Source organism: Phyllobates terribilis, unplaced genomic scaffold, assembly GCF_046119375.1.
Source record: "Phyllobates terribilis strain yellow unplaced genomic scaffold, ASM4611937v1 Scaffold_6__1_contigs__length_29720123, whole genome shotgun sequence".
Lineage (NCBI taxonomy): Eukaryota > Metazoa > Chordata > Amphibia > Anura > Dendrobatidae > Phyllobates > Phyllobates terribilis.
This window is the reverse complement of record NW_027362766.1, coordinates 22,416,568-22,441,892: the sequence shown is the minus strand read 5'-3', so window position 1 is coordinate 22,441,892 and position 25,325 is coordinate 22,416,568. Positions and strand designations below refer to the sequence as shown.

Genomic DNA, 25,325 nt, shown 5'->3' with positions numbered 1-25,325 from the left:
ATGTGAAATAAGAGATTAAAGCAGCGTGAATCGTTTAACAGGTTCCCTTCAACATTTTGGAGGTCTTGAGTGGCCCAGCAGCACAGAAAAGACACCATCTGTCGTATCACACACCACAAACAGAGAGGGTATTTTCAGTATTAAGGTTTTGCTAGTAGACTATGTACTAATGAAGGGAAACATCACTGACCAGAATTTGCTCCAAGAAGTGTTTGCCTGTACAGAGACTGTAGAAATAGATCTTCTTCCATGGTCGCTCCTGGGCATGGAATAAACTGAGGACTGCCCTTTCTGTATCACAGAGTTCCTGAGCTTCTCCTAATTATAAAATAAAAGTGGAGAAGAACATGTTAAAATGTAGAAATTACGTAATTAGCATAGCTAGGCCTCGGATAAAAAGCTGGGATTAAAGACACTGCGATTAGATTCGTAGACCAGGTCTAGCGATCGGTGGCCGCTGGACAGAAGCCCGGAGAACGGCCTCCTATCTGAAAGCATCCCCGACTCCTCTATGAATTCGCTGGCCTCACGTCATCACTGTGGCTCGATGCGAATGACACCGCTCAGAAGAGCTGTGGATGCCGGGATATAGGAGGCGATACTCAAGGCTCCCGTCCCATGGCCGCAGATTACTGACATGGGTGGACAAAGTCGCGCAAACGTTCTTACGAATGTTTCTTCCTGACCATTTCTCTGTGTACACATCGGAAGATCAGATGAGCAAAAGCATCTTTTATACAGAGACATTAAAAGGGGGATTCCCATCTCATGTGACAACGAAAAGCCATCTCCTGACGATCACTGGGGGTCTGATTTCTAAGACCACCAAAAATCATGCAGTACATTTTTTTGCGACACCATAAAAAACAAGTGCAATAACAAACAACACCACGAAATCCCTCCGATGCATGTAGCCTTCTGCACCAGATGCGCATTTCACCTGTACCGCTTCATCTGGGGTTCAGACCATGCAGCAGAGGCAAAACGCAATTATATACAGTGGTTTGGAAAAGTATTCACCCCCTTGGCATTTTTCACGTTTTGATACCGCACAACCTGGAATTTGTTTGTTTTTTTTTTGAGGGTTTGCATCAGTTCATGTAAAGAACACAGCTTTAACTGTGAACATTTGGTTTTCTTGTCATCAGGAAGCAAACAACAAATAGAAAAAAAAATACTGTAAACTTCAATGTGCCTAACTATTCCCCACACAAAGTCAGTACTTTGTAGAGCCTCCTTTTGCGGCAATTACAAGTCTCTTTGGATAAGTCTCTGAGCTTTCCACAGGGATTTTTGCCCATTCCTCAAGGCAAAACTGCTCCAGCTCCTTCAAGTTAGATGGTTTTCTCAATCTTCAAGTCTGACCACACATTCTCAATTGGATTAAGGTCTGGGTTTTTGACTAGGCCACTTCAAAACATTTACACATTTCCCCTAACGCCACTCGAGTGTTGCTTTAGCAGCATCCTTTGGGTCATTGTCTTGTTGGAAAGGTGAACCTCTGTCCCAGCCTCAAATCACTGACTGAACCAGGTTTTGCTCAAGAATATCCCTGTATTTCACCCCATCTATCTTCCCCTCAACTCGGACCATTTTCCCTGTCCCTGCTGCCGAAAAACATCCCCACAGCATGATGCTGCCACCACGTTTCACTGGGTTATGGTGTTCTTGGGGTGAAGAGCTGTGTTGGTTTGGAGCCAAACAGTTAAAGTTTAACTACAACACCTTCCTCCAAACATTTGGGGAGTCTACCAAATGTCTTTTGGCAAACTCAAAACAAGCCTTACAATTTTTGTGTGCAAGTAAAGGCTTTCCTCTGCCCACTCGTCCATAAAGGCCACCTCTATGGAGTGTATAGCTTATTGTGGTGGTTCATCGGCAGCTCCTTCATGGTTACCTTTTTACCTTTGGTCTCTGTGTGGCCTCTCTGATTAATGCACTCCTTGCCGGAGCTGAGAGTTTCGGTTGGTCGCCCCTCTCTTGGCAGGTTTGTTTCGGTACTGTGCTCTTTCCACTTGGTGGTGCTCCAGGGAGAGGGGGTAGGAATATAATTTTTTTTTTTTAAATATAACCCGACCCCGACTTGAACTTCTCAACAACTTAGACCCTGACTTGTTTGGAGGTCTCCTTGGTCTTCTTGGTGTTGTTTGGTTAGTGGTGCAGTGTCTGTGGCCTTTCAGAAATGGTAAAGTGTATATACCGACAGACATGTGACACTTAGATTGCACACAGGTTGACTTTATTTTATTAACCAAGTGACTTATGAAGAGCATTGTGTTATGCTGTTATGCACACGCCCGGGCTAAGCGGCGTGTGCGTGTGATTGTAGTGATTCCACTGGACCGTGCCGGAGAGTGAATGCCTGGAGGGGCGTGACTAAGTATTCACCCGATCCGACCAGGGTCGCACGACGGCATACGACGCCAGTGCACCAAGGAGGAACCGAGCAGAGGGACCAGGTGCTACTCCAGGACAGACCCCGGACACGGCTGTTGACCCACACAGGGGAATACAGGAACAGGCTGGTAGGCTGGCACACAGACTGGTGGGTATAGGCAGGCACGACTGGTATGCAGGCAGGCGGGTAAAGGCAAGCACAGCTAGAGTGCAGACAGGGAGGCACTAGCAGGTAGGAACACAGGCGGGATAGGACCCAGTACACACCGGGACTCAGGAACAGGCAGGTTAGGCTGGCACAGACTGGTGGATATAAGCAAACACGGCAGGTATGCAGATGGGTGGATACAGGCGAGTATGCAGGCAGGGAGGTACTGGCCGAAAGGACGGGCTGGAGCACAGAAAGGTTAAGACTCAGTACAGACTGGGTCACAGAACCGCAGATGCGGTAGACAACCACAGCAGAGCGGGAACGCCCGAAGCGGTGGGCAAGAACAGAGCAGGACGGGTTTGCAGGAGCAGCGAGCACAAGCAGGGCAGGACAGGACTGCCGGAGCAGCGGGCAGAAGCAGGGCAGGACAGGACTGCCAGAGCAGCGGGCAGAAGCAGGGCAGGACAGGACTGCCAGAGCAGCGGGCAGAAGCAGGGCAGGACAGGACTGCCAGAGCAGCGGGCAGAAGCAGGGCAGGACAGGACTGCCAGAGCAGCGGGCAGAAGCAGGGCAGGACAGGACTGCCAGAGCAGCGGGCAGAAGCAGGGCAGGACAGGACTGCCAGAGCAGCGGGCAGAAGCAGGGCAGGACAGGACTGCCAGAGCAGCGGGCAGAAGCAGGGCAGGACAGGACTGCCAGAGCAGCGGGCAGAAGCAGGGCAGGACAGGACTGCCAGAGCAGCGGGCAAAAGCAGGGCAGGACAGGACTGCCAGAGCAGCGGGCAGAGGAGTCAGAGCAGGCTAGGCTGAGTAGGGGGGACAGGGCTCTGTTCACACGGAACAGACAGGAAGGGAAAGGCAGAGCCAGACACCCACAGGGTACTTGCAGTGAAGTAGCGAGTGGACCACAAACTCACAAACGGGAGTACAGAGACAACAAGCAGGAGTTAGGTACAAGTTCAGACTCTGCAGAAAAAGGAAGGGAACGGACATAGAGGAAAAACAGGTAAAGGATAGGAGAGAGTTCAGACTGGAACTGAGTGTACGGAGGAGACCGACACTGCAGCGGGATACAGGAGCTGGTCTGGGAATACGGCCCCCAGAGAGGCAGGATGAACAGGCAAGGAGCGTGTACAGACAGGACAGACAAGATACAGGAGCGGGTCTAGGGAATCGGCCCCTAGAAGGCAGGAGGAACAGGCTAGGAGCGTGTTCAGACAGGTCAGACAAGATACAGGAACAGGTCTAGGTAATCGGCCCCTAGAAGGCAGGAGGAACAGGCTAGGAGCGTGTTCAGACAGGCCTGGAAATACAGCCTCCAGGATAGGCAGACAAGAGAACACAGAACAGGACCTGGCACCTTCAGAGTGCAAGCACACACTGAAAGAAACACTATGCTCAGGCAGGGATAGATGGGCGCAGCTGAGCTATATACCAGGTGACAGACAGCAATAGGCTGAGGACGCACAAGGGGAGTGACCCACAGCAGGTACAAAAGGCAGGAAGTGATCGGGCGCCGCCCTTAAGCAGCAGAAACAGACACAAACAGACAGCATGGAGGGAAGCCAGAGAGACATTCTGGACAGGAGATCAAGTGCGCCCTCTTGCACAGTGGGAGATGGACCACCATGCAAGGACGCCGCCAGGTATGTTACACATTGCTTGCACCAGAAATTTTTAGGGGCTTCATAGCAAAAGGAGTGAATACATATGCACATGCCAATTTTTAGTTTTTTGATCTCAAATTCAATTTTTGCCTATAATTGTTCTCACTTCACTTAAATTATCTTAAGACTATTTAGTGCTGGTGCATCACACACAAATCGGATTACAAATATATTTAAGGCTGTGTGCCCATGATGCGTTTTAAGCGTTTCCTCAGCGGCAAAAACGCTGCAGAAACACTTAAAAAAAGCATGGTAGAAAGCCTGCCATGTTCCCCAATGATAACCCGCATGCGTTTTTTTCTGCCAGGGAGATGCAGAAACGTTCAGGAAAAAATCCGAAGCATTTCTGCATCGTGGGCACATAGCCTGAATCAGATTACAAATATATTTAAACCCAGGTTGTAAATGTATCGAAAGGAGAAGTAGTCTGCTCCCGCAGTGTCCATGTGTAAAAATAACAAAATCCTTATAGTCACCTGTCCGGAGATGTCCCCCGCTGTAATCCTCTGACCACTGATGCAGAGGAGGCGGGGAGAATGAGCAGCTCCAGCCTCTGTGCTGAGCTCAGGAGATGTGTACTGTCACTCAGTGAGCTCCGCTCAGTGCAGGCTAATACTCCCTACATTGTCCCTTGCTCGTGCTCATCACAGCGCGAGCAAGGGACAATGATGAAGGCAGCATTCAGCACCCAGCGCTTGGGAACAGCGCTAACTGTACACTGATTCCCAGGCGCCGGTACGTGTCACACTGAAGTCATCAGTGTGTGTTCAGCAGGAGATATTTTGCGGACCGTGCAGAATGTAAAAAACGGACATGTCAGCATTTTGCCCACAGAAACACGGTCCGTGGAAACACTGACATGGGCGTAGACCCATAGATTTGAATGGGTCTGCGTGTGTCAGCGTCTTCAGTACGAGTGGAAACTGTCACTACACATACTGGACACACTGACGTGTGAAAGAGCCCTAAGGCACAGTATAAATGATAGGATGCAATTGTGAGACATCCCCTTTAACCACTTAACGACCTCGCGATTTTCCGTTTTCACGCTCCCCTTCTTCCCAGAGCCGTAACATTTATATTTTTCCATCACTATGGCAACACGAGGGCTTGTTTTTGCGGGATGAGTTGTAGTTTTGAACGACACCATTGATTTTACCATATAATTTACTGGAGACCAGGAAAAAAAATTCCAAGTGAGGTGAAATTGCAAAAAAAGTGCAATAACAGTTGTTTGTTTGTTTTTACCATGTTCACTAAATGCCAAAACTGTCCTGCCATTATAATTCCCCAGGTCAGTATGAGTACTCAGATACTAAACATGTATAGGTTATTTTTCATTCAAATGGTGAAAAAGAAAAAATAGAATTAGTCCTTACCGGTAATTCGGTTTCTAGAAGCCATCCACGACAGCATTGGAGGATGTTGTCCACGCCCTATTGGGGGACAGGAACACAGAGCGATTAAAAGCCCCTCCCCACCGTCAATCCCCAGTGTTTACCAAGATCACCTGGAAAAATGGTTACCTGACAGTTATATGAAGTCCATAGGGAGGGAAATTCGTGCTGTCGTGGAAGGCTTCTAGAAACCGAATTACCGGTAAGGACTAATTCTATTTTCTCAATACGACTTCCACGACAGCATTGGAGGAATGCCAACGATATTTTATTAGGGAGGGACAATAGCTTGTAGGACTTTCCTACCAAAGGCTAAATCCCTAGTGGATGATAAGTCTAATCTATAATGTTTAGAGAACGTATGAAGGGAAGACCATGTAGCTGCCCTACAAATCTGCTCAGTAGAAGTGCCCGCTCTTTCGGCCCATGAAGTTGATCTGGTAGAATGAGCTTTTAAGGCAATCGGTGGATTCATTTGTTGATTGCTATAAGCTTCCCCAATTGCCTTTTTGATCCAGTTTGCTATGGTGGACTTCGCTGCCTTCCTTCCTCTGTTCTGCCCTGAGTGTTGTATAAATAGGTTTCCATCCAATCTCCAAGACTCAGTTTGCTGAAGATAATAAAAAACAACTCTGCGGACATCTAGGAGGTGGAACTCTGCTTCCTTTGGATTGGAAGGATTCTGGCAGAAGGAGGGAAGGATGATTTCCTGGGAACGATGGAAGTCCGTAACTACCTTTGGGAGAAAGGAAGGGTCCAGGCGAAGCGTAATCCTATCTTCGGTCACGTTCATGTAAGGTTCCCTGATAGAAAGAACCTGAAGTTCTCCTACTCTTAGTGAAGTGATGGCTACTAAGAAGGCAGTCTTATGAGAGAGAGTCTGTATTGAGCTAGAGGATAGAGGCTCAAAGGGAGAGAGAGTTAAACCCTTGAGTACCACATTTAGATCCCAGGATGGGACCTGAGACTGAATTTTTGGGTGAAGCCTGAGTGCTGAAGTTATGAATCTCTTGATCCACCTATGAAAGGCTAAATCTTGGTCGAATATGGAACTTAGAGCTGAAATCTGCACCTTAAGAGTGCTAGGTCTGAGACCCAATTCCAATCCACTCTGTAGAAAATCAAGGTTCCGAGCAATGTTGGGGTGTGAGGTGTCAGGAATATCCGGAGCGTACCATGATAGGAATTTTTTCCATATATCGCGTTGGTTACTGGTTTCCTACTCTGTTGAAGAGTTTTTATAACTTCTTCCGAGAGACCTTTGGATCTTAAGATCTCGGCTTCAGTAACCAGGCTCCCAGGTTTAGCCACTGAGGATTGGGATGGAACAGGGGCCCTTGAGAGAAAAGATTGTTGACTTGTGGTAGTATTACCGGACCCTCTCTCTATCCTGTTGCCACTCTCTCTATCCTGAATTTCTAGATGGTTCTTGCCATCAGCGGTATCGGAGGGAACGCATAGACGAGCCTGAAATGCCAGGGATGGGCTAATGCATCCAAATTCATGGCCTTGTCTCATCTGTCCAAGGAAAAGAAGAGGGGAAGTTTTGTGTTTGACCAACTGGCAAAGAGATCTAACTCGAGGAGACCCCATTTGGCTACCAGCGACTGGAAGATCTGAGGATTCAGGCTCCATTCTCCTGGATAGATATATTCCTTGCTTATAAAGTCTGCTTGGATGTTGTTTGAGCCTTTCAGGTGGATTGCTGTAAGTGATAGAGGACGTTCTGCCCAAAAAAATATTCGGCCTGCAATCTTTTTAGGCTGTGTACCTTCGTACCTCCTTGATGACGCAGGAAGGCAACGGTGGTCACGTTGTCCGAGAGAATCTTGATGTGAGAACCCTGGATTAAGTCGACTGCAGCTCTGAGCGTTTTTTCTACCGCCAATAGCTCCCTGAAATTGGAAGATCTGGCACTGATCTCGGGACTCCATCTGCCTTGAAAGGGAATCTGGGCCACCATAGCTCCCCAGTCTCATAGACTGGCGTCAGTAGTTCCTGTAATCAGAGGGTCCTGGGTCCAAGAAACCCCCCTCTGAAGATTTCGGGAGCTTAGCCACCAAAAAAGAGAAGTTTTTATCCGACCGGGGGTCCTGCACCGTTTGTTTAGTGAGTCTCTTTGTCTGTTCCAGGATCTTAGGATATGATCCTGGAGAGGCCATAAGTGGGCCTGGGCCCACAACACCGACCGAATACAAGCTGTCATAGACCCCAATACAGACATTGTCGCTCTCAACGTTGGATTCTCTTGGCGTCTGAAATTTGAGATTTTGGATCTGAGAGCTGTCTGATGCTCCAATGGTAGAAAGGACATCTGTTTGTTGGAGTCCAGAGATACACCTAGGAATTTTCTCCTTGATGAAGGAAGGAGTTCCGATTTTTTAGGTTTGGAATCCAACCTAGAGACCGTAGGGTTTTTAAGGTTATAGAGACATGAAGATTGAGAGCTGCTACTGAGGGAGCGACAATCAACATGTCGTCCAAGTATGAAATTATGTAGATGCCCTGTTTCTGGATGAGTGCGATGACTTCTGCCATGATCTTCGTAAACACCCGGTGTGCTGAAGAGATGCCGAAGGGCAGTACGTTGTACTGGTAGTGGACTGTTATATTGTCCCTGAGGACTGCAAACCGCAGGAACTTTCTGTGGGACTGATGAATCGGCACATGGTAGTACGCATCCTTTAAATCTATAGTTGCCATGACGAAGTCTTTCCCTATTAGGGGAATAGTTGATTTTAAAGACTCCATCTTGAAACGTCGATATTTGATGTGATGGTTTAGGGACTTCAGATTGATTATGATGCGTGGGGTCCCTGATGGCTTCCGTATTAGGAATATTTTTGAGTAGTGACCCATCCCCTCCTGACCAGGGGGAACTAGAGACACTACTCCCGAATGCAGAAGGTTTTTTAGGGCGACTGATAGGAGATCCTGAGCCCCCCCCGAGAGGGAAGGGACGTGACCCTCAGTGTCTGAGGGGGGCGACTCTCGAATTCCAATAAAAGACCCTCCTCGATGGTATTGAGGATCCACTGGCAAGAAGATATTGCCTGCCACTGGGGAAAAAATTTGAAAGCCGCCCCCCTACACGGACCAAGTCATTGTCTGTCCTCTTGCTGGTGTTGTTGCTGGGGTACAAGGATGTTGCGACCCTTGCCGCCTTTGGGATAGCTCCAGCGCCCAGATTTTCCCTTTCCTCTGTACTGTGAGGGGTGACTTTGGGAAGACTGAAAGGAACGTTTCTTAGCCTGTTTCTGTTCAGGAAGTGTTTTCTTCCTGTCCGAGGCCTTTTCCAGGATTTCATCCAGGGCTGGGCCAAATACATATTTTCCTTGGAATGGAACAAAGCTTAACTTTAGAGGCGACGTCCCCACTCCATGTTTTGAGCCATAGTGCACGGCGAGCAGTATTGGACAGGACAGCTGCCCTAGCCGCGATACGGACTGACTCAGCCGAGGTGTCCGCTAAGAAACCTGTGGCTTTTTGAAGGAGAGGGATGGAGTCAAGTAGGTCTGCCCTGGACGTGCCCTGAGACAGGTGTTCCTCCAGTTGGGTCAGCCATTTGAAGAGGGATCTGGCCACACAAGTCGAGGAAATATTGACTTTAAGAGAGGCAGAGGAGGTTTCCCATGATTTTTTAAGGACGCTTTCCATTTTGCGGTCCAAAGGATCCTTTAATTGGGACGAGTCCTCAAAGGGAAGTGAGGTTTTTCTCACTACCCTAGCCACCTGGATGTCTACTTTGTGGACTTCCCATTCAAAACCATCACACTCTAAAGGAAACCTATGTTTTAATTCCGAAGGGGTGGAGAGGCGATTTTCCGGGGACTCTCATTCCTGTTGGATGAGATCCCCAATTACCTCATGGACTGGAAACCCAGTCTGTTTTTTGGTTTTAAGACCCCTAAACATCTCGTCCTGAACAGAACAGGGAACCTCCACTTCTTCCAGCCCCATAGTGCCTCTAACAGCGTCCAGTAGTTCCTCTAAGTTGTCCGAGGAAAAATAATATCTACCGGTTTCGATTGCTTTGGCAGGCCCCACGGACGCCAATTCCTCAAAATCATCAGAGGCTGAGCTACTAGCGTCCATAGAGACCACATCAGAGATCTTCCTCTTCTTAGGGGGAGAGGGCCTGGAGGAGGAATAGACAGGCAGGGCAGCAAAGGAGCCCTGGACCTCCTGTCTAACAAGTGATCTAAGCTCCTCGATCAGTGAGGGGTTTTCTTCTCTAATTATTTTATCCGAACAGGGCTGACACAACTTCTTCTTGTAGGACGAGGACAGGTTTTTTGTACAGATGCCACATCTACAGGGCTGGTCTTTATCCTTCTTCAAAGCGGGGGCCTTGTCCTCCTAAGAAAGGGGAGAGAAGGGGACCCGTGTGAAATAGAAGGAGGGGAGATCTAGTGTCATCTCAAAGGAGGCAGAGATAACCCCATAGTGTCCACCCAGGTACTACTTGTTATGATCTGCTACAAGCACTAAGGAAAGAAAGGAGATCTGTCCCTACAATAGAACTAAGCTAGATCCCTACGATGTAACAGGGAACCTGATCCTGCGATCAGACCCGCTAAAGTCCTCGGCTAGTCTGTACGAAGACCTATAGATGCAAGGGAGGGATCCCTACAAGAACTAGGGACTGGGATAAAGTTGGACACCTCCTAGCAGAAATTGTAGCAGTAAAAGACAAACACACAACATAGAACATAGAGGTCAGAAGACCTAGCAAAACTAACAGAGAAAGGTAACAGAGCACCAAGCTAGATCAAGAGTAGAAATTACAATGAAGTCCAGCAAGGCCAGGAGGGCGGAGCCGGATTAAATAGGCAAAAAAGGTCATGTGACCAGCAAACTAGAAAAAAAACAACAGGAGAGTTCTAACAGTACCCCCTCTTCAAAGAGGATCCTCCGGATCCCCTAGGCCCAGGCTTATCAGGAAACCTCCTGTGAAACGCTCTGACAAGTCTGGAAGCAGAAACATCATCCGCCCTCACCCATGAGTTATCCTCGGGTCCGAAACCTTTCCAAGAAACGAGATACTGCAAACTCTCTCTATACCGTCTAGAATTTAGGATGCGGGAAACTTCTTATTTCCCCGTCCTCCACCACCGGAGGAACAGTGGCAGAGGCGTCTCCATCTGACACATAAGCTCTTTTCAACAGAGAAACATGAAACACTGGATTAAATCTTCCAGGAGGTAGGAACCTCCAACCTAACAGCAGATTGGTTAACTACCTGAAGCACCTTAAAGTGCCCTACAAACTTGGGACCCAATTTTTTAGAAGGAATCCTCAACCGCAGATTCTTAGAGGACAACCAAACCATGTCACCAATAGCAAACAAAACCTCTTGCCGTTTCCTATCAAAGTACCTCTTAGATTTTTTGTTAGCCTTCTGAAGATTACCACGCACATCCGTCCAAACTCTCTCCAAATCACCGGAAAAACTCTCCTCCTCAGGAACAGCCGATACCAATTTGGAGAATGACCCAAAAGACGGATGTCTCCCAGGACAACAAAAAAAAGGCGAACAACCAGCAGAAGAGGATGTATGGTTGTTAAGAGCAAACTCAGCAAGTGGCAGAAACTCAGACCACCCCTCCTGATTGTCTGCCACAAAACAACGCAAGAACTGCTCAACATCCTGATTCTTCCTTTCTGTCTGGCCATTAGACTCAGGATGATATCCGGATGAAAACGACAAATGGACTCCCAACCTGTCACAAAAAGCACGCCAAAAACGAGCCACGAACTGAGGTCCCGTATCAGAAACAATGTCAGTAGGAACGCCATGTAGTCTGACAATTTCCTTGACAAAGGCCTTAGCGAGTGTCTTAGCGCAGGGCAGTTTGATGAAAGGAACCAAGTTACACATCTTGCTAAAATGGTCCAGGACCACCCAGATGACTGTGAAACCCTCAGAGGGGGGAAGGTCAGTAATAAAGTCCATAGCCAGATGTGTCCAAGGTGCACTAGGAACCTCCAGAGGGCAAAGCAACCCCGCTGCAGGAGTATGTGAAGACTTAGATCTAGCACACACCGTACATTGACGCACCCACTTAATGACTTCCTTCTGCCATCCAGGCCACCAAAAACTGCGACCCACAAGTCTCTTGGTCTCAGAAATTCCTGGATGAAGTCCAGCAAAGCAAGGAGGGCGGAGCAGCATTAAATAGGCAAAAAAGGTCATGTGACCAGCAAGATAGAAAAAACCTGATAGGAGAGTTCTAACACTACTCACTGTAGCCGAGGGCATGCTGGGCTCCGCAGATGCAGGGGTACAGGACCTATCACCTTCAATAGTGGGAATATGGTGGGAATAGCCTTACCTTTGGTGTCTTCAGGCGGGTTTTAAATAAAACCGTGCCTCCCAGCAAGGGATCTCAGTCCCCTCCCCTTTCCGGTCACTTTAAAGGGCCAATCCAGGTTCGGTATGGGCCTTTGGTCCTTCATTCGGCGTTCCTCATGTAACGGCCCGACGGGAGCGATGGCCGCAATGACGTCACCCGCACGTGCGCGCCCAACCGCCCGCCGGTTCAGGAGCCTGGGATCCACATACACCGTGGAATGCTCCGGCCGGAGCGGCAGGGACGCGGCGACACCACTTCCGGTGTGTGTGCGCGGCGACGTCACATCCGGCGCGAGCATGACCGCGCGCGCGGCTGTGACAGCGCTCTAGGAGAAGGGAGATGCCGGAGCAGCCTCCAGCATGAATGATCCCCCGGCTTGCTTTACCCTCAGTGGGGAGCAGCAAGGAGGGAGGAGGGAGCACCCCGACCGACCACTGCCCGGGCACACAGGCAGGAAAAAAACAGCGCTACCCTGCCGGCCCGACAGCACTGCAGGATCTCTCCATGCCCCAATGGGGACAGGAAAACACTGGGGATTGATGGTGGGGAGGGGCTTTTAATCTCTCTGTGTTCCTGTCCCCCAATAGGGCGTGGACAACATCCTCCAATGGTGTAGTGGAAGGCGTATTGAGAAAGCAACATTTTCCGAGACCCGTAGCGTCTCCATTTTTCAGGATCTCGGGTTGGATGAGGACTTATTTTTTGCACGCTAAGCTGACATATATATTGATACCATTTTGGGGTAGATACAATGTTTTTATCGCCTGTTATTGCAGTGTTGCGGCGACCAAAAAAAAACGTAATTCAGGAGCTTTGATTTTTTTCCTTGTTACGCCGTTTGCCAATCGGATTAATTTAATTTATATTTTGATAAACCGAGCATTTTGGAACACAGCGATGCCAAAAGTGTATATATTTTTTGCAATGACAAGCACGAGGGTCTTCTGCAGACCCATTGGCACAATGTGGTCATGTGACAGATGCTGATGGGAGGGTCTTATGACGCACTTCTGGAGCTCTCTAGTTAAATGCAGCTGTAAGTGACTGACACCGGCATTTAACAAGTTAACCGCCATGGGTGGATCTCAATTCTATCCGCGGCTGTTAGATGCATATGACAGCTGATCAAATCAGCCATCACGCGCTGGTAAAGATGCCGGCTCATCGCCGGAGCCCGCATCAAAAGGAAGGGCTCCTACAACTCAAAAGAGTTCAACAAAAGTTCATTTTAAAATCAAAAGTTCTTGGAATAATAATAACTTCCACAATGGAATGTGTTTAAAAATAATGTTCTTGCGCTAAGATAATCTTATGTCTCCCTGCTGGCTACTGTATAATGGCTGTGTGTGACCATGAAGTAACATGGTCTGATCATACCACATCTCCTGGGCAGGGGAGGAAGCAAAAGGAGTATACAGACATTACAACAGGGATCACAGTTGATTCGTTCTGTGAAGCAAAACATTGTTTAAAAACAGGCAGGGAAAAGTTTTGCTTCACAGAAAGAATCAGCCGCGATCCCCTGCTCTAATATCTGTCTACTCTTTTTCTCCCCACCTGCCCAGGAGATGTTGTATGATCAGACCATGCTCCTGTATGGTCGAACACGACCATGACACAGTACACATTTGTAAGATTATCTCAGCACAGGAACATTTTATTTAAGCACATCCAATTGTGGATCTTATTTGTATTCCAAGATCTATTATTTAAAATCTACTTTTGTTCATGGGAAAACCCCTTTAACCCCTTAACAACATCTGACGTACTAATACGCATCTGTGCCCTGGGACTTAAGAGCCAGACCCGTATTAGTACGTCATGGCGATCGCGCGCGCACACAGGCTGTGCGGGCGCGATCGCCGCTGGGTGTCAGCTGATAGTATCGGGTGTCAGCTGTGACAATGTGCAGGGAGCGTTCCAGCACCGCTCCCAGCACATTAACCCCCGCGATGCTGCGATCGAAGTCGATCGCAGCATTGCGGGGGCAAGGGGAGGTGATCGCAAATACTCACCTCCTCTTCCGGCTTCCAGCGCTGTTTGCAAAGGCTTCCCGGGTGTTGCCATGACGACCCGATGTCGTCATGACAACATCCGGGTCACCAGACAGCAGGAAGATTGTTTGGACATGCGCAGTGTATCTCCAAACAATCTTCTCCCTGTCCGGCGCTGATAGCCTGCATGACACAGGGATGGTGCTGCATTCCTGTGCCATGCAAGCGATCAGAGAAAAAAAAGTGAAAGTCTCAGAGTGGGACAAAGTAATAAAGCATATAAACTTTCAGAAAGTGGGAAAAAAAAAAAAAAAAATTGCAAAAATATAAAAAAATAAAAATAAAAAAAATAATCCACCAAAAATAAAAATAATGTACCCATCAATAAATATTATTATAAAAAAAACAAAAAAAAAACAATAAAAGTACACATATTTGGTATCGCCACGTCCGGAAAATGTTTTTTTTTTTTCACTTTTTCATTTTTACGAATCAATTTGTGAAGCACCTGGGGGTTCCAAGTGCTCACTATGCATCTAGATAGGTGCCTTGGGGGGGGTCTAGTTTCCAAAATGGGGTCACTTGTGGGGGAGCTCCAATGTTTGGGCACACAGGGGCTCTCCAAACACAACATGGTGTCCGCTAATTATTCAAGCAAATTTTACAATCAAATAGTCAAATGGCGCTCCTTCCCTTACGAGCCCTGCCGTGCGCCCAAACAGTGTTTTTTCCCCACATATTGGGTATCTGCGTGCCCAGGGGAAATTGCACAACAAATTTTGGGGTCTATTTTTTCTTGTAACCCCTGTGAAAATAAAAAAAATTGGGTCTAAAGTAACATTTTTGTGAAAAAAGTTAAGTTTATTTTTTTCTTCCACATTCAAAAAAATCCTGTGAAGCACCTGAAGGGTTAATAAAGTTCTTGAATGTGGTTTTGAGCACCTTGAGGAGTGCAGTCTTTGCAATGGTGTCACTTTTGGGTATTTTCTGTCATAAAGACCTCTCAAAGTGACTTCAAATGTGATGTGGTCCCTAAAAAAATGTTTTTGTAAATTTTGTTGGAAAAATGAGAAATCGCTGGTCAACTTTTAACCCTTATAGCTTCCTAACAAAAAAAAATTTTGTTCTAAAATTGTGCTGATGTAAAGTAGACATGTGCGAAAAGTTATTTATTAACTCTTTTGTGTGACATATCGCTCTGATTTAAGGGCATAAAAATTCAAATTTCGAAAATTGCAAAATTTTCACAATTTTCGCCAAATTTCCGTTTTTTTTTTTTCACAAATAAACGCAAGTGATATCGAAGAAATTTTACCACAATCATGAAGTACAATATGTCACGAAAAAACAGTCTCAGAATCAGGGGGATCCGTTGAAGCGTTCCAGAGTAATTACTTCATAAAGTGACAGTGGTCAGAATTGTAAAAATTGGCCTGGTCATTAACGTGCAAACCACCCTCGGGGCTTAAGGGGTTAAGTAATAAAGCTAAGAAATCCTAACCATTCACTCTACTAACCTTTTGCTTTGACGACACGAGTCCTTATTTGCTCACTAGACACGGTGCCATACAAGGCGACTAGTCCGCAGTCCTGCTTCCTCAGGAGGCATGCCTGAAGACGATCCTCGGAGACAATTCCCTTGTCCGAGCAAACATTAAAGAGCTCCTCGCACAAACGTCTGAGCTCAGTGGCCTGGAGCTCCAGATTGAAGTGCATGGTGCTTAAGACACTATAGGTGTGATTTACTGTCTGTGCCGTGGCGGCCTCCTTCTCCTGGAGGGATGATAACGAGACTAAGAGGAAGGTCACAGTGATGTTCAGAAGGTAGAGATTGTATTCGGACGAGTCCGGGTGACAATCGGCCACCAACAGAAAACCCATCAGCGACTGAACGAGCCAAGGACGCTGGGACAAAGCCCCCCAGAGAGAGGAGATTGTGGCCTCGCTGAACCGAGGACTCGGCGTTTCCCTTCTGTTTTCTTTTAATACGGAGCGACTGAACAGGAAAGCGTCATACAGCTCCTGCGGAGGAAACAAAAAACGTATAAATGATACAAAAAAAAAAAAAAGTTTGTCCAGACCCCAGCCAGGGACGGCTACACGTCCATATACATCCGGCAGGGACGGTGACAGGGAGCGAGTGAGTCTGAGTGTGAAATTTGTGTAGAGATTAGATAGAGAAAAATGGTTTCACCTTCACACTTTGCTCTGACACTTCATTCTGAAACTCTTCCAGAAGAAGAAGGAACTCCGTTTCATCTCTGAGCACTTCTGGCGGCTGCTTCTACAATACAAGATATAGGACACGTAACGATGATCATACTGAAAAAGGACACATAGGATTAACAACTGCCAAGGATGTGCATGTCTATGACAACACTGCTCTGCTCATACAAAGCAAGAAGTGTTGACATAGGGACACCTCAGCAGACAAGCCCATCTATTAGACATTCTGGCCGTACTAGTAAACCAAGTTATAGAATTATCATCATAACAATGCTTTTTCCAACCACAAAGCAGAACAGAAACGCTCAGAAACCCATGGCTGCATTACACATGCTTCACTGGATGGCGGCCAGAATGTAAAGGGAGTGCGAGTGTATCAGAAGGCAGCGTCAGGCTACACTCACTGCACCAGAAGGCAGCGTCAGGCTACACTCACTGCACCAGAAGGCAGCGTCAGGCTACACTCACTGCACCAGAAGGCAGCGTCAGGCTACACTCACTGCACCAGAAGGCAGCGTCAGGCTACACTCACTGCACCAGAAGGCAGCGTCAGGCTACACTCACTGCACCAGAAGGCAGCGTCAGGCTACACTCACTGCACCAGAAGGCAGCGTCAGGCTACACTCACTGCACCAGAAGGCAGCGTCAGGCTACACTCACTGCACCAGAAGGCAGCGTCAGGCTACACTCACTGCACCAGAAGGCAGCGTCAGGCTACACTCACTGCACCAGAAGGCAGCGTCAGGCTACACTCACTGCACCAGAAGGCAGCGTCAGGCTACACTCACTGCACCAGAAGGCAGCGTCAGGCTACACTCAGGAATAATGGCAACACGTGCAATTTTTTTTTTTAATGAAACCCAATTGCAAACATGAGTTTTAGCTTCGATTATTTGCACTTAATAAAAAAAAATGAAAAAAAAAAATTGTTCCAAAAGTTGCCCAACCACTTAAAACAATGTGCACCATTGTTAAATCCCTAATTCCAATGTATGTAGATTTTACTTCCGATTTGCATTGCAAAGCTTTATATAGGCGTCGTATGTAAGACACCGCAGATTTCACTTAGGTTTTCCTCTGTGTGTGTGAATGGTGCCTTGTAAAACTCTGTTCACTTGCATTGCATGGTGACTTATGGCAAATCTCCACAATGGAACAGCAGCGTCTTCCGTGATTTATGCACCGTGACATATACTTTACATACACTGGTCGGATCACTTGCGTCAGCCCGTCCGAGCCACACTTCCAAGGCATTAAACCAAAACCAGGCAAGTTTCCCTGGGGTGTACTCTTCATCACAACTGCAAAGACAAAGCAGAAAAGCCACCAATAAAAAAAAATATTCAGATTTGATCAGAAAACTGTTTTGCATTTGCTACAAAAAGCATCATATCCAGAGAAAGACGGGCAGCCACTTATCTGTGCTCCTGGAAAAGCACCACCTGGTGTCACGAGGTAACCGCGGGGAAGAGGGTTACTCGCAGGGAAGCCGGGGAAGAGGGTTACTCGCAGGGAAGCCGGGGAAGAGGGTTACTCGCAGGGAAGCCGGGGAAGAGGGTTACTCGCAGGGAAGCCGGGGAAGAGGGTTACTCGCAGGGAAGCCGGGGAAGAGGGTTACTCGCAGGGAAGCCGGGGAAGAGGGTTACTCGCAGGGAAGCCGGGGAAGAGGGTTACTCGCAGGGAAGCCGGGGAAGAGGGTTACTCGCAGGGAAGCCGGGGAAGAGGGTTACTCGCAGGGAAGCCGGGGAAGAGGGTTACTCGCAGGGAAGCCGGGGAAGAGGGTTACTCGCAGGGAAGCCGGGGAAGAGGGTTACTCGCAGGGAAGCCGGGGAAGAGGGTTACTCGCAGGGAAGCCGGGGAAGAGGGTTACTCGCAGGGAAGCCGGGGAAGAGGGTTACTCGCAGGGAAGCCGGGGAAGAGGGTTACTCGCAGGGAAGCCGGGGAAGAGGGTTACTCGTAGGGAAGCCCTAGTCTATCCCTAACCCCCGAAGTTACCAGGCGCTGGGTCCTGACTAGAATTCTCAACATCCTCATCTGGTCTCCCTGCGATCAGCGAGACGAGGCTTATAGTTGTAGCCAGAGCATTAAATAAATTAATTTAAAAAAAAATCTGTCATGGGGTCCCCCCATTATTATAAAACCAGCGCAGATAAAACAGACAGCTGCGGGCTTCTATTATCAGGCTGGGATGGTCCATGATTAATAGTCTTCCCCAGCCCAAAAATAAACGCCCCAGAATTAGCGCATCACATTAGATCCGCCAATTCTGGGGCTTTACCCGGCTAATCACGACTGCCCTGGTGCGGTGGCAATTGGGTTAATATATGGCTTTGAGGACAGCTGTGATTTATCAAGAATCACAGCTGCCATCAAACCTCGGGGTTAGTAATGGAGAGGTCTCAGACACCCCCATTACTAGCCCACTAAAGTAAAAATAATTAAAGAGGTTGTCAACTATCTTTGGGATAGGTCATTAATGTCTGATTGGCTAGGGTCTGACACCCGGCACCCCCGCCAACCAGCTGTTATCGATGTCGGCCAGAAGTACTTACTTGCATCTAGTACTGCACACCCGCCTCCTATTGATTTGAATAGGAGGCAGATCTGCAGTACCTTGCAGCAACCACTACAAGTAGATGGCCAGCTCTGCAAGTAAGTACTGCCGGCCGCCACCGATCATGGCTGATCGGCAGAGTGCTGGGTGTCAGACCCCAGCCGATCAGACATTGATGACCTATCCCAAGGCCGTCAATGTAATAGTGGACAACCTCTTTAAACACACACACAGAGAAAAGTCCTTTATTTTTAAATGAAAAACATACATTTTCTTTTAGCCATGGTCCTCATAGTAAGGGGTATAAATGGTAGCACTAATCAGAATGCTAACTTAAGTCCAGTTGACCTTCCCAGTCTGGGATCATAAAATGGACTGCTAATCTGATAAACATCTACAGCTCAGTTCCCCCTCCTTGTTGGAGGTGCAAGATGGACATGGCTGCGCTAAGCTTAATAAAACCACTAAGTCCAGTTAAGACTCCTAGCTGGAGTCTCCAAATGGCCTTCTGGACACCCCCTGTTATGGGGTGGTAAGATGAACTTGATTGTGCCAAGTCGAATAGCACTATACCAGGCTGTCCTCCTAATGGAGCTGTGAGTTGGACTTGCTGATGTGGGACTGACGAACTATCCCAGTCCATCCTCCTAAAAAAATGGAGTTGCACGACAGACATGGTTATACCGAATCCGGTAAAAATATTTTAAGAACAGTGTATCCTCCCAGTTAAAAGTGGGAAAATGGACTAATTGGAAATTTAGTCGGTGAAGCCATTATATATATAATAAGTATTTTGAGATTGAAGTCATAAACTGGTAGATACAACTAAGTAGTGAGTTTGCTAAATATCTAGTGTGTGCGCTCTTGGAGTGCCAAGACGGAAACTCTGCAATAAACTTATAACATCATCAAACTCTTACGACAGTAATTGCAGTTTCCCACCGTCGCCTTCGTGTGACCGAGGCTGCTCAAATATTTGGGCATCGCTACACGCGATCTCCTCTTGCCCCGCTTGAAGTGGGTCGGGTGAGAGGCCCAAATCTATGAATGGGAAAGTGAACAGCTCTTCAGAGTGTCCAAGTGTGGGATCAGTTGTTTCCTACTCTGTTTGTTTCCGCTGTAGACGGTGACGAGAATAGGGTCACCAGGTCTTATATAGACCCGATGATGCTGTGCGGCCAGCCAATCACTATAATGTCCACAACCAACATGGCTACAGCATTAAAGTGAGGGAAGGCAATCCCTGAATGTTAATTGGCTGTCTAAAGAGCGCCAATCATGTGGGGCGGGGACCTGAGCTCAAGCCTGAGCATCTCTGAAGTACTCGAGCATCTCCAGCAGTGAGATGCTCGGGCGAGTACAGAGCTCGCTCATCACTAATAACTAGTAAAGGCTAAGCAGACAGCAGTGAGCTGTTAATAAGCTCCATGGATATTGGCCCCATCCCGGACTGATAAGACCAGCTCACAGCTGTCTGCTTTCCCTCAGCTGGTTATTAAAAAAGGGTGGGGACTCCACACCATTTTTTCATTTATTTTTTAGCTAAATACAAGTATAGAAAACTATACACACAAAGCACTGATTATATGTGTCTCACTGACATTTCTACCTATCTCTATCTTTGCACATTTAACAACTAAACATCTGTCATTGGTAGTCTTAATTCTATTCCAGTACTTGTCGGCGCGATGGTGCGCACAGGTGATACACACGTACACCACTACTGGTTTTTCCACTACCGGAATCACCAGAACGTGTGAAGGGATCCTTAAGGGGGTAGACACCGTGCCACTATTTTGGACATACTGTGAATGTGAAGGTTATGAAGGTACTGTGTGTGCCAATGACATGGGAGTACTGTGCATAGCACTATTTTTTGGGGGTATTGCACATGGCATCCTTTATTTTCGGGGTGGAGGTAGTGTGCCCCTCCTGTGGTGGAGGAGGGGGTACTGCACACGGCACCCCTACTGGGGGGGGGGGGAGAGGGACTGTGCACGGAGCCCCTTTTAGGTGGGGGGTAGGGTGGGAACTACGCACGGCGCTATTCTTGGGTAGGTGGGTACTGCGCACGTAGCTCTTCGGGGGAGGGGAGGGGAGGGGGTGGGGGTGGGTGAATAGGTTGGAACTGCACACGGCGCCCCTACTGGGGAGAGGGGTGGGAGCTGCACACGGAGCCCCTCTTGAGGGGGGGGGTACTGTGCACGGCTCCCCTCTTCGGGGGGTGGGGAACTGCACATGGTAGTGTTATGGGTGCACCATGCAATTCATTATTTGGGGAGGTACTGCGCATGTAACCAGTTTGGTGGGTGCTGTGAGAGACGATTTGAGGGGTCTTCATGCAGCAGCCGAGAATCCAGGAGCTCAACTATTTGTGTTAATTACCAATATACCTCTATAGACGCCTCCATGCGTCGCCCCGACCCAGAGGCCGTCCACCATTTACCACAATCATCAGTGTAACAGGAGCCCTGTGTGTCTCACTACACTGGTGATCAGTCCATGGGGGAGGGGAACACACAACCTGCTAATCCCCCTTATCTGCCCACCATCTTATGGACAAGCAAGGTCTGAGGTCTCCAGACAACAATGATCACAACCCTCCCCCGCAAACTGCAGGACAGGCATTACCAGGGGCTTATAGATGCCATGCATTAGGGGGCACCAGGCACGGTACCACATTACAGGGGGGCATCACATTACAGGGGGGCACCAGGCACGGTACCACATTGGGGGGCATCACATTACAGGGGGGCACCAGGCTCGGTACAAGGTGCAGATGACCGTTGCAGCGGCTCGGTACCGGCATCGTTCAGCACTGCCCACCTGGCAGGAGGCAGCCTAGCAGCGGCAGTACCCACCTGAGTAGGTGCGGGGCTCTCACCACGCCTCTCACGATCTCCTCCACTTCTCCAGCATCGGGACCCCGGGAGAGTTGTGGCAGACAGGCCCGTGCCAGCTCCCAGCGTCCCTTACGTAAGCAGCGGCAGAAGAATCCCCGGAGACGCTGCAGAGACGCCTCCTCCTCCCCGAATGGCGGCGGCGGCGACATCTCCCGGTCGCGCTGCAAACCCTGCGCGGCCCCGCGGCTCTCGCACATACACGCGCTTCGGGTCATGTGACTGGCGGGCTAGAACCTGCCGAGATCATGTGATTCGCTGTTCTGTTGTCACGTGATGTGCAGTCGAGCAGGGTAAAGGTTGTGATGTGGTTCCTCTGATCTACCGCAAGGTGGCGATGATTATCGGCTATAAATGACATAAAGGCTGATCGGTGATAGTAATTAATGATTATTCTTACTTGATGTGAATATTTTTATCCCCTTATTTACCGCTTTTTTATTTTTGTGCTTATTGGAGGAACATAAAAAGTTTGAATCTTTTTTTGTTGCATTTTTTAAGGTAAAGTCTGGTGATCGAAGAACAACAATTCTGGCGTTTCCATCCCATGGGGGGTTTGGTTAATTTTATTCTATATTTTGATAGATCAGATGAGGAGATACGAGATTTTTTTTTTTCCATTGTCTGAAGAAAGGAAGGGGTTAATCAGATTGTTAATTTGACATTTTTTTATGTATTTATTTTTCATTTATTTATTATTTATTTTTATTATTAGTTTTATTTCTTTTTTTCAGTTCCTGTAAGGCACTGCAACCTGTGATGGTTTGATTGCTTGTTGTTTTGTGGCCGCGGCCCGGGGCCGGACTGCCCTGCCACACCAACCCCAGCAGCCCACATACTATAATGTGCACACGGTCGGTATTGGCAGCCCTTTTATTACGCGCCCCCTGGTCCGTGGGGTACTCGGTGCCGGGCCGGTCGTTGCCAGGGGAGATGTCACAGTGGCGGTGACCCGGTCAGTGACCCAGGGCAGTCAATCAAAGAGGTTTTAAAGAAAAGGATTATAGTTTTTATGTATAATGTTTGTGACGCCACCCTTGGTATACGTCTATATGGAGCCGCCGCTGCGGAGCAGGTCCTCTGGAGCTGATGGTGATGCAGCAGAGTTGGTTCAGCTCTCCACGGGCAGAGCTCAGCTCCAGGGCAGACTAGTGGGGATGTAATAGATGTTGCTGTTGTGCAGGGGATGATGGTGCAGTAATAATTCGCAGAGGCAGTGGGGTGCAGTCTTCAGGGTTTTACTCACGATTTTTAAACTCCAAGTTACCAGGGCCAGGGTAACCTCCCATGCCGTCCTGTGTTTACCCTGGGAGGGGTTCAGCAAACTCCCAGGTACCTCCAGAGGACCCCGTTCTGTGTGCCTTTTCTGGTCGTCTCACTGCGTTGGCTCTCACCCTCCTGTCCTGCGCCTCACATCCAGTGTCCCAAACCAGTGACCGTGGACCTTGTCGGGCGACATCCTCTCTGTCCCCTGGGTCCTCTATGGTCACCTTTTTTAGCAATTAGATGTGGCTTTTGGCTGCAGCACCTGAAATGCTGCACCCTCCAGCTATCTAGTTGAGACTTGAAGAACTCTGCTAGTTTAGGGGCCGGTCCCCTCTGCGGCCTGATCCTTCCACTCCTGGTGGGTTCGGGCGCACAGGTGGCATCCGCACTGCCCGTGCCCCTGGGATCCTTTCTGTTCTGGAGCCTTCCTTCCTGCTCCTCTCTTCTTTCTGTCCTGGGCCTCTCTCACTAGGCCCTCCTCCTGAGCAGAGCTCCTGCTGAGCTCCTGCTCCACACACTCTATTCCTCTCACTGAAGTCATCAGACTGACCACCCCTCACAAGATGGCTTCCCTTTCTTATATCCTCCTTCTCAAGTGCTCTACTAACTGCTTCCTCCACCCACACCCACTACATGGGTCCCCCTCTCTTGGTTCCCCCCACTCCAGCCAGGGTCAGGGCTCAGCAGAGGAGCAGCGCATCTTGCCCCTCCTGCTGGTCTGGAGTAGTGTAGTGTTGGATGCAGGTGTTTGGGTCCCGGGCAGCACTCTATCCTTACCTGAGAGTGAGATACCACACCTCTGGGTGAGGTGCAGTACCTCTGTGGCGACTGAACCAGCAGGGGCGCCACACTTTCAACGCAGTATACTGTATGGTGCGTCCAGAGCACCACATTGTGTTCATTGAACCATTCACCACATCCTATACATTGCACTGATAGAATTTCTCTTCCGTCTCCGAAAGAGAAATTGACATGCTGCGGTCTGGAAAGACCACTATAGCACAGAGACGCATAGTGGACATGGGATTTCTACAAATCCCATCCACTATTATTATTATTTATTATTATAGCCCCATTAATTCCATGGCACTTTACATGTTTAACCCCTTTCTGACCCAAGGTGTACTAATACGTATCTTTGCCCTGGCCCTTATGGCCCAGATATGTATTAGTATGCCCTGGCAATTTCGCCCCCGCGATCGCCGCCAGGTCACAGCTGACACCCGGTATCAAAGTTGATTGCAGCATTCCGGGAGCAAGGGCAGGTAAGCACCGCTTACTTACCTCCTCTCCGGGGTCCCGCGCTGTCTCTGCCGGGTCCCAGGGGTTGTCAATGTGACCTAATGTCATCATCAGGAGGCAGGAAGTTACTTTGGTCATGCGCAGTGCAGGACCAAAGTAACTTCTGCATGCAGCTCTGACAGGCTGCATAGCACAGAGATCCTGCTGCATCAGCATCTCTATACTATATAAGCGATCAGGCTGCAAGAAGTGAAAGTCCCATAGTGGGACAAAGTGTAAGCGTAAAAAAGTGCCAGAAATATAAAAAAAAATAAAGAAAGAAATAATCCCCCCAAAAATAAAAATGTATTGTACCCATAAATACATGTTATTACGAAAAAAAACAATAAAAGTACACATATTTGGTATCTCCGCGTCCGGAACGACCTGACCTATAAAACTGTCCCACTAGTTAACCCCTTTAGTGAACACGGTAAAAAATAAAAAACAAAGCAAAAAAACGATGCTTTATCATCATACCACTAAACAAAAAATGGAATAAAACGCAATCAAAAAGACGAATGTAAATAAAAATGGTACCGCTGAAAACATCATCTTGTCCCGTAAAAAACAAGCCACCATACAACTCCATCAGCCGAAAAATAAAAAAGTTATAGCTCTCAGAATAAAGCGATGCAACAAAAAATTCTTTTTTCTCTAAAATAGTTTTTATTGTGTAAAAGCGCCAAAACATAGAAAAACAATATAAATGCGGTACCGCTGTAAACGTACTGACCCGAAGAATAAAACTACCTTATCAATTTTACCACACGCAGAACGGCATAAAAAAACAATTCCTGAATTGTTGGTGTTTGTTTATTCTGCCTCCCAAAAATCGTAATAGAAAGCGATCAAAAAATGTCACGTGCCTGAAAAGGTACTAAGAAAAACGTCAACTTGTCCCACAAAAAAAAAAGCCCTTACATGACTCTGTCGGCCGGAATATGGAAAATTATAGCTCTCAAAATATGGAATGCAAAAACTAGTCTTTGCAAAAAAAAAGCATTTTTTAGTGTGTGACCGCTGTCAATCATAAAATCCGATATGATTCTGGTATCGCTGTAATCACACCGACCCGAAAAATAAAGTAATCTAATCACTTATACCGCATGAGGAAAAGCGTAAAAAATAAACTAT

The 25,325-nt window shown here is 47.9% G+C and overlaps 1 protein-coding gene across 2 annotated transcripts in view; it reads right to left on the bottom strand.

The window, feature by feature from the left end:
* Positions 1-21,887, bottom strand: part of ZFYVE26 (zinc finger FYVE-type containing 26) — a 290,489-nt gene extending 268,602 nt beyond the window's left edge. For both annotated transcript variants that reach the window (XM_073637441.1, XM_073637442.1), the window contains exons 1-5: positions 21,603-21,887; positions 17,392-17,488; positions 16,156-16,245; positions 15,479-15,983; positions 191-318 (exon numbers count right to left, since the gene is read on the bottom strand). In XM_073637441.1, coding sequence (XP_073493542.1) covers positions 191-318; positions 15,479-15,983; positions 16,156-16,245; positions 17,392-17,488; positions 21,603-21,859 — 1,077 coding nt within the window. In that variant the 5' untranslated portion in view covers positions 21,860-21,887. The remainder of the gene's footprint in view (positions 1-190; positions 319-15,478; positions 15,984-16,155; positions 16,246-17,391; positions 17,489-21,602) is intronic.
* Positions 21,888-25,325: the final 3,438 nt, after the last annotated feature.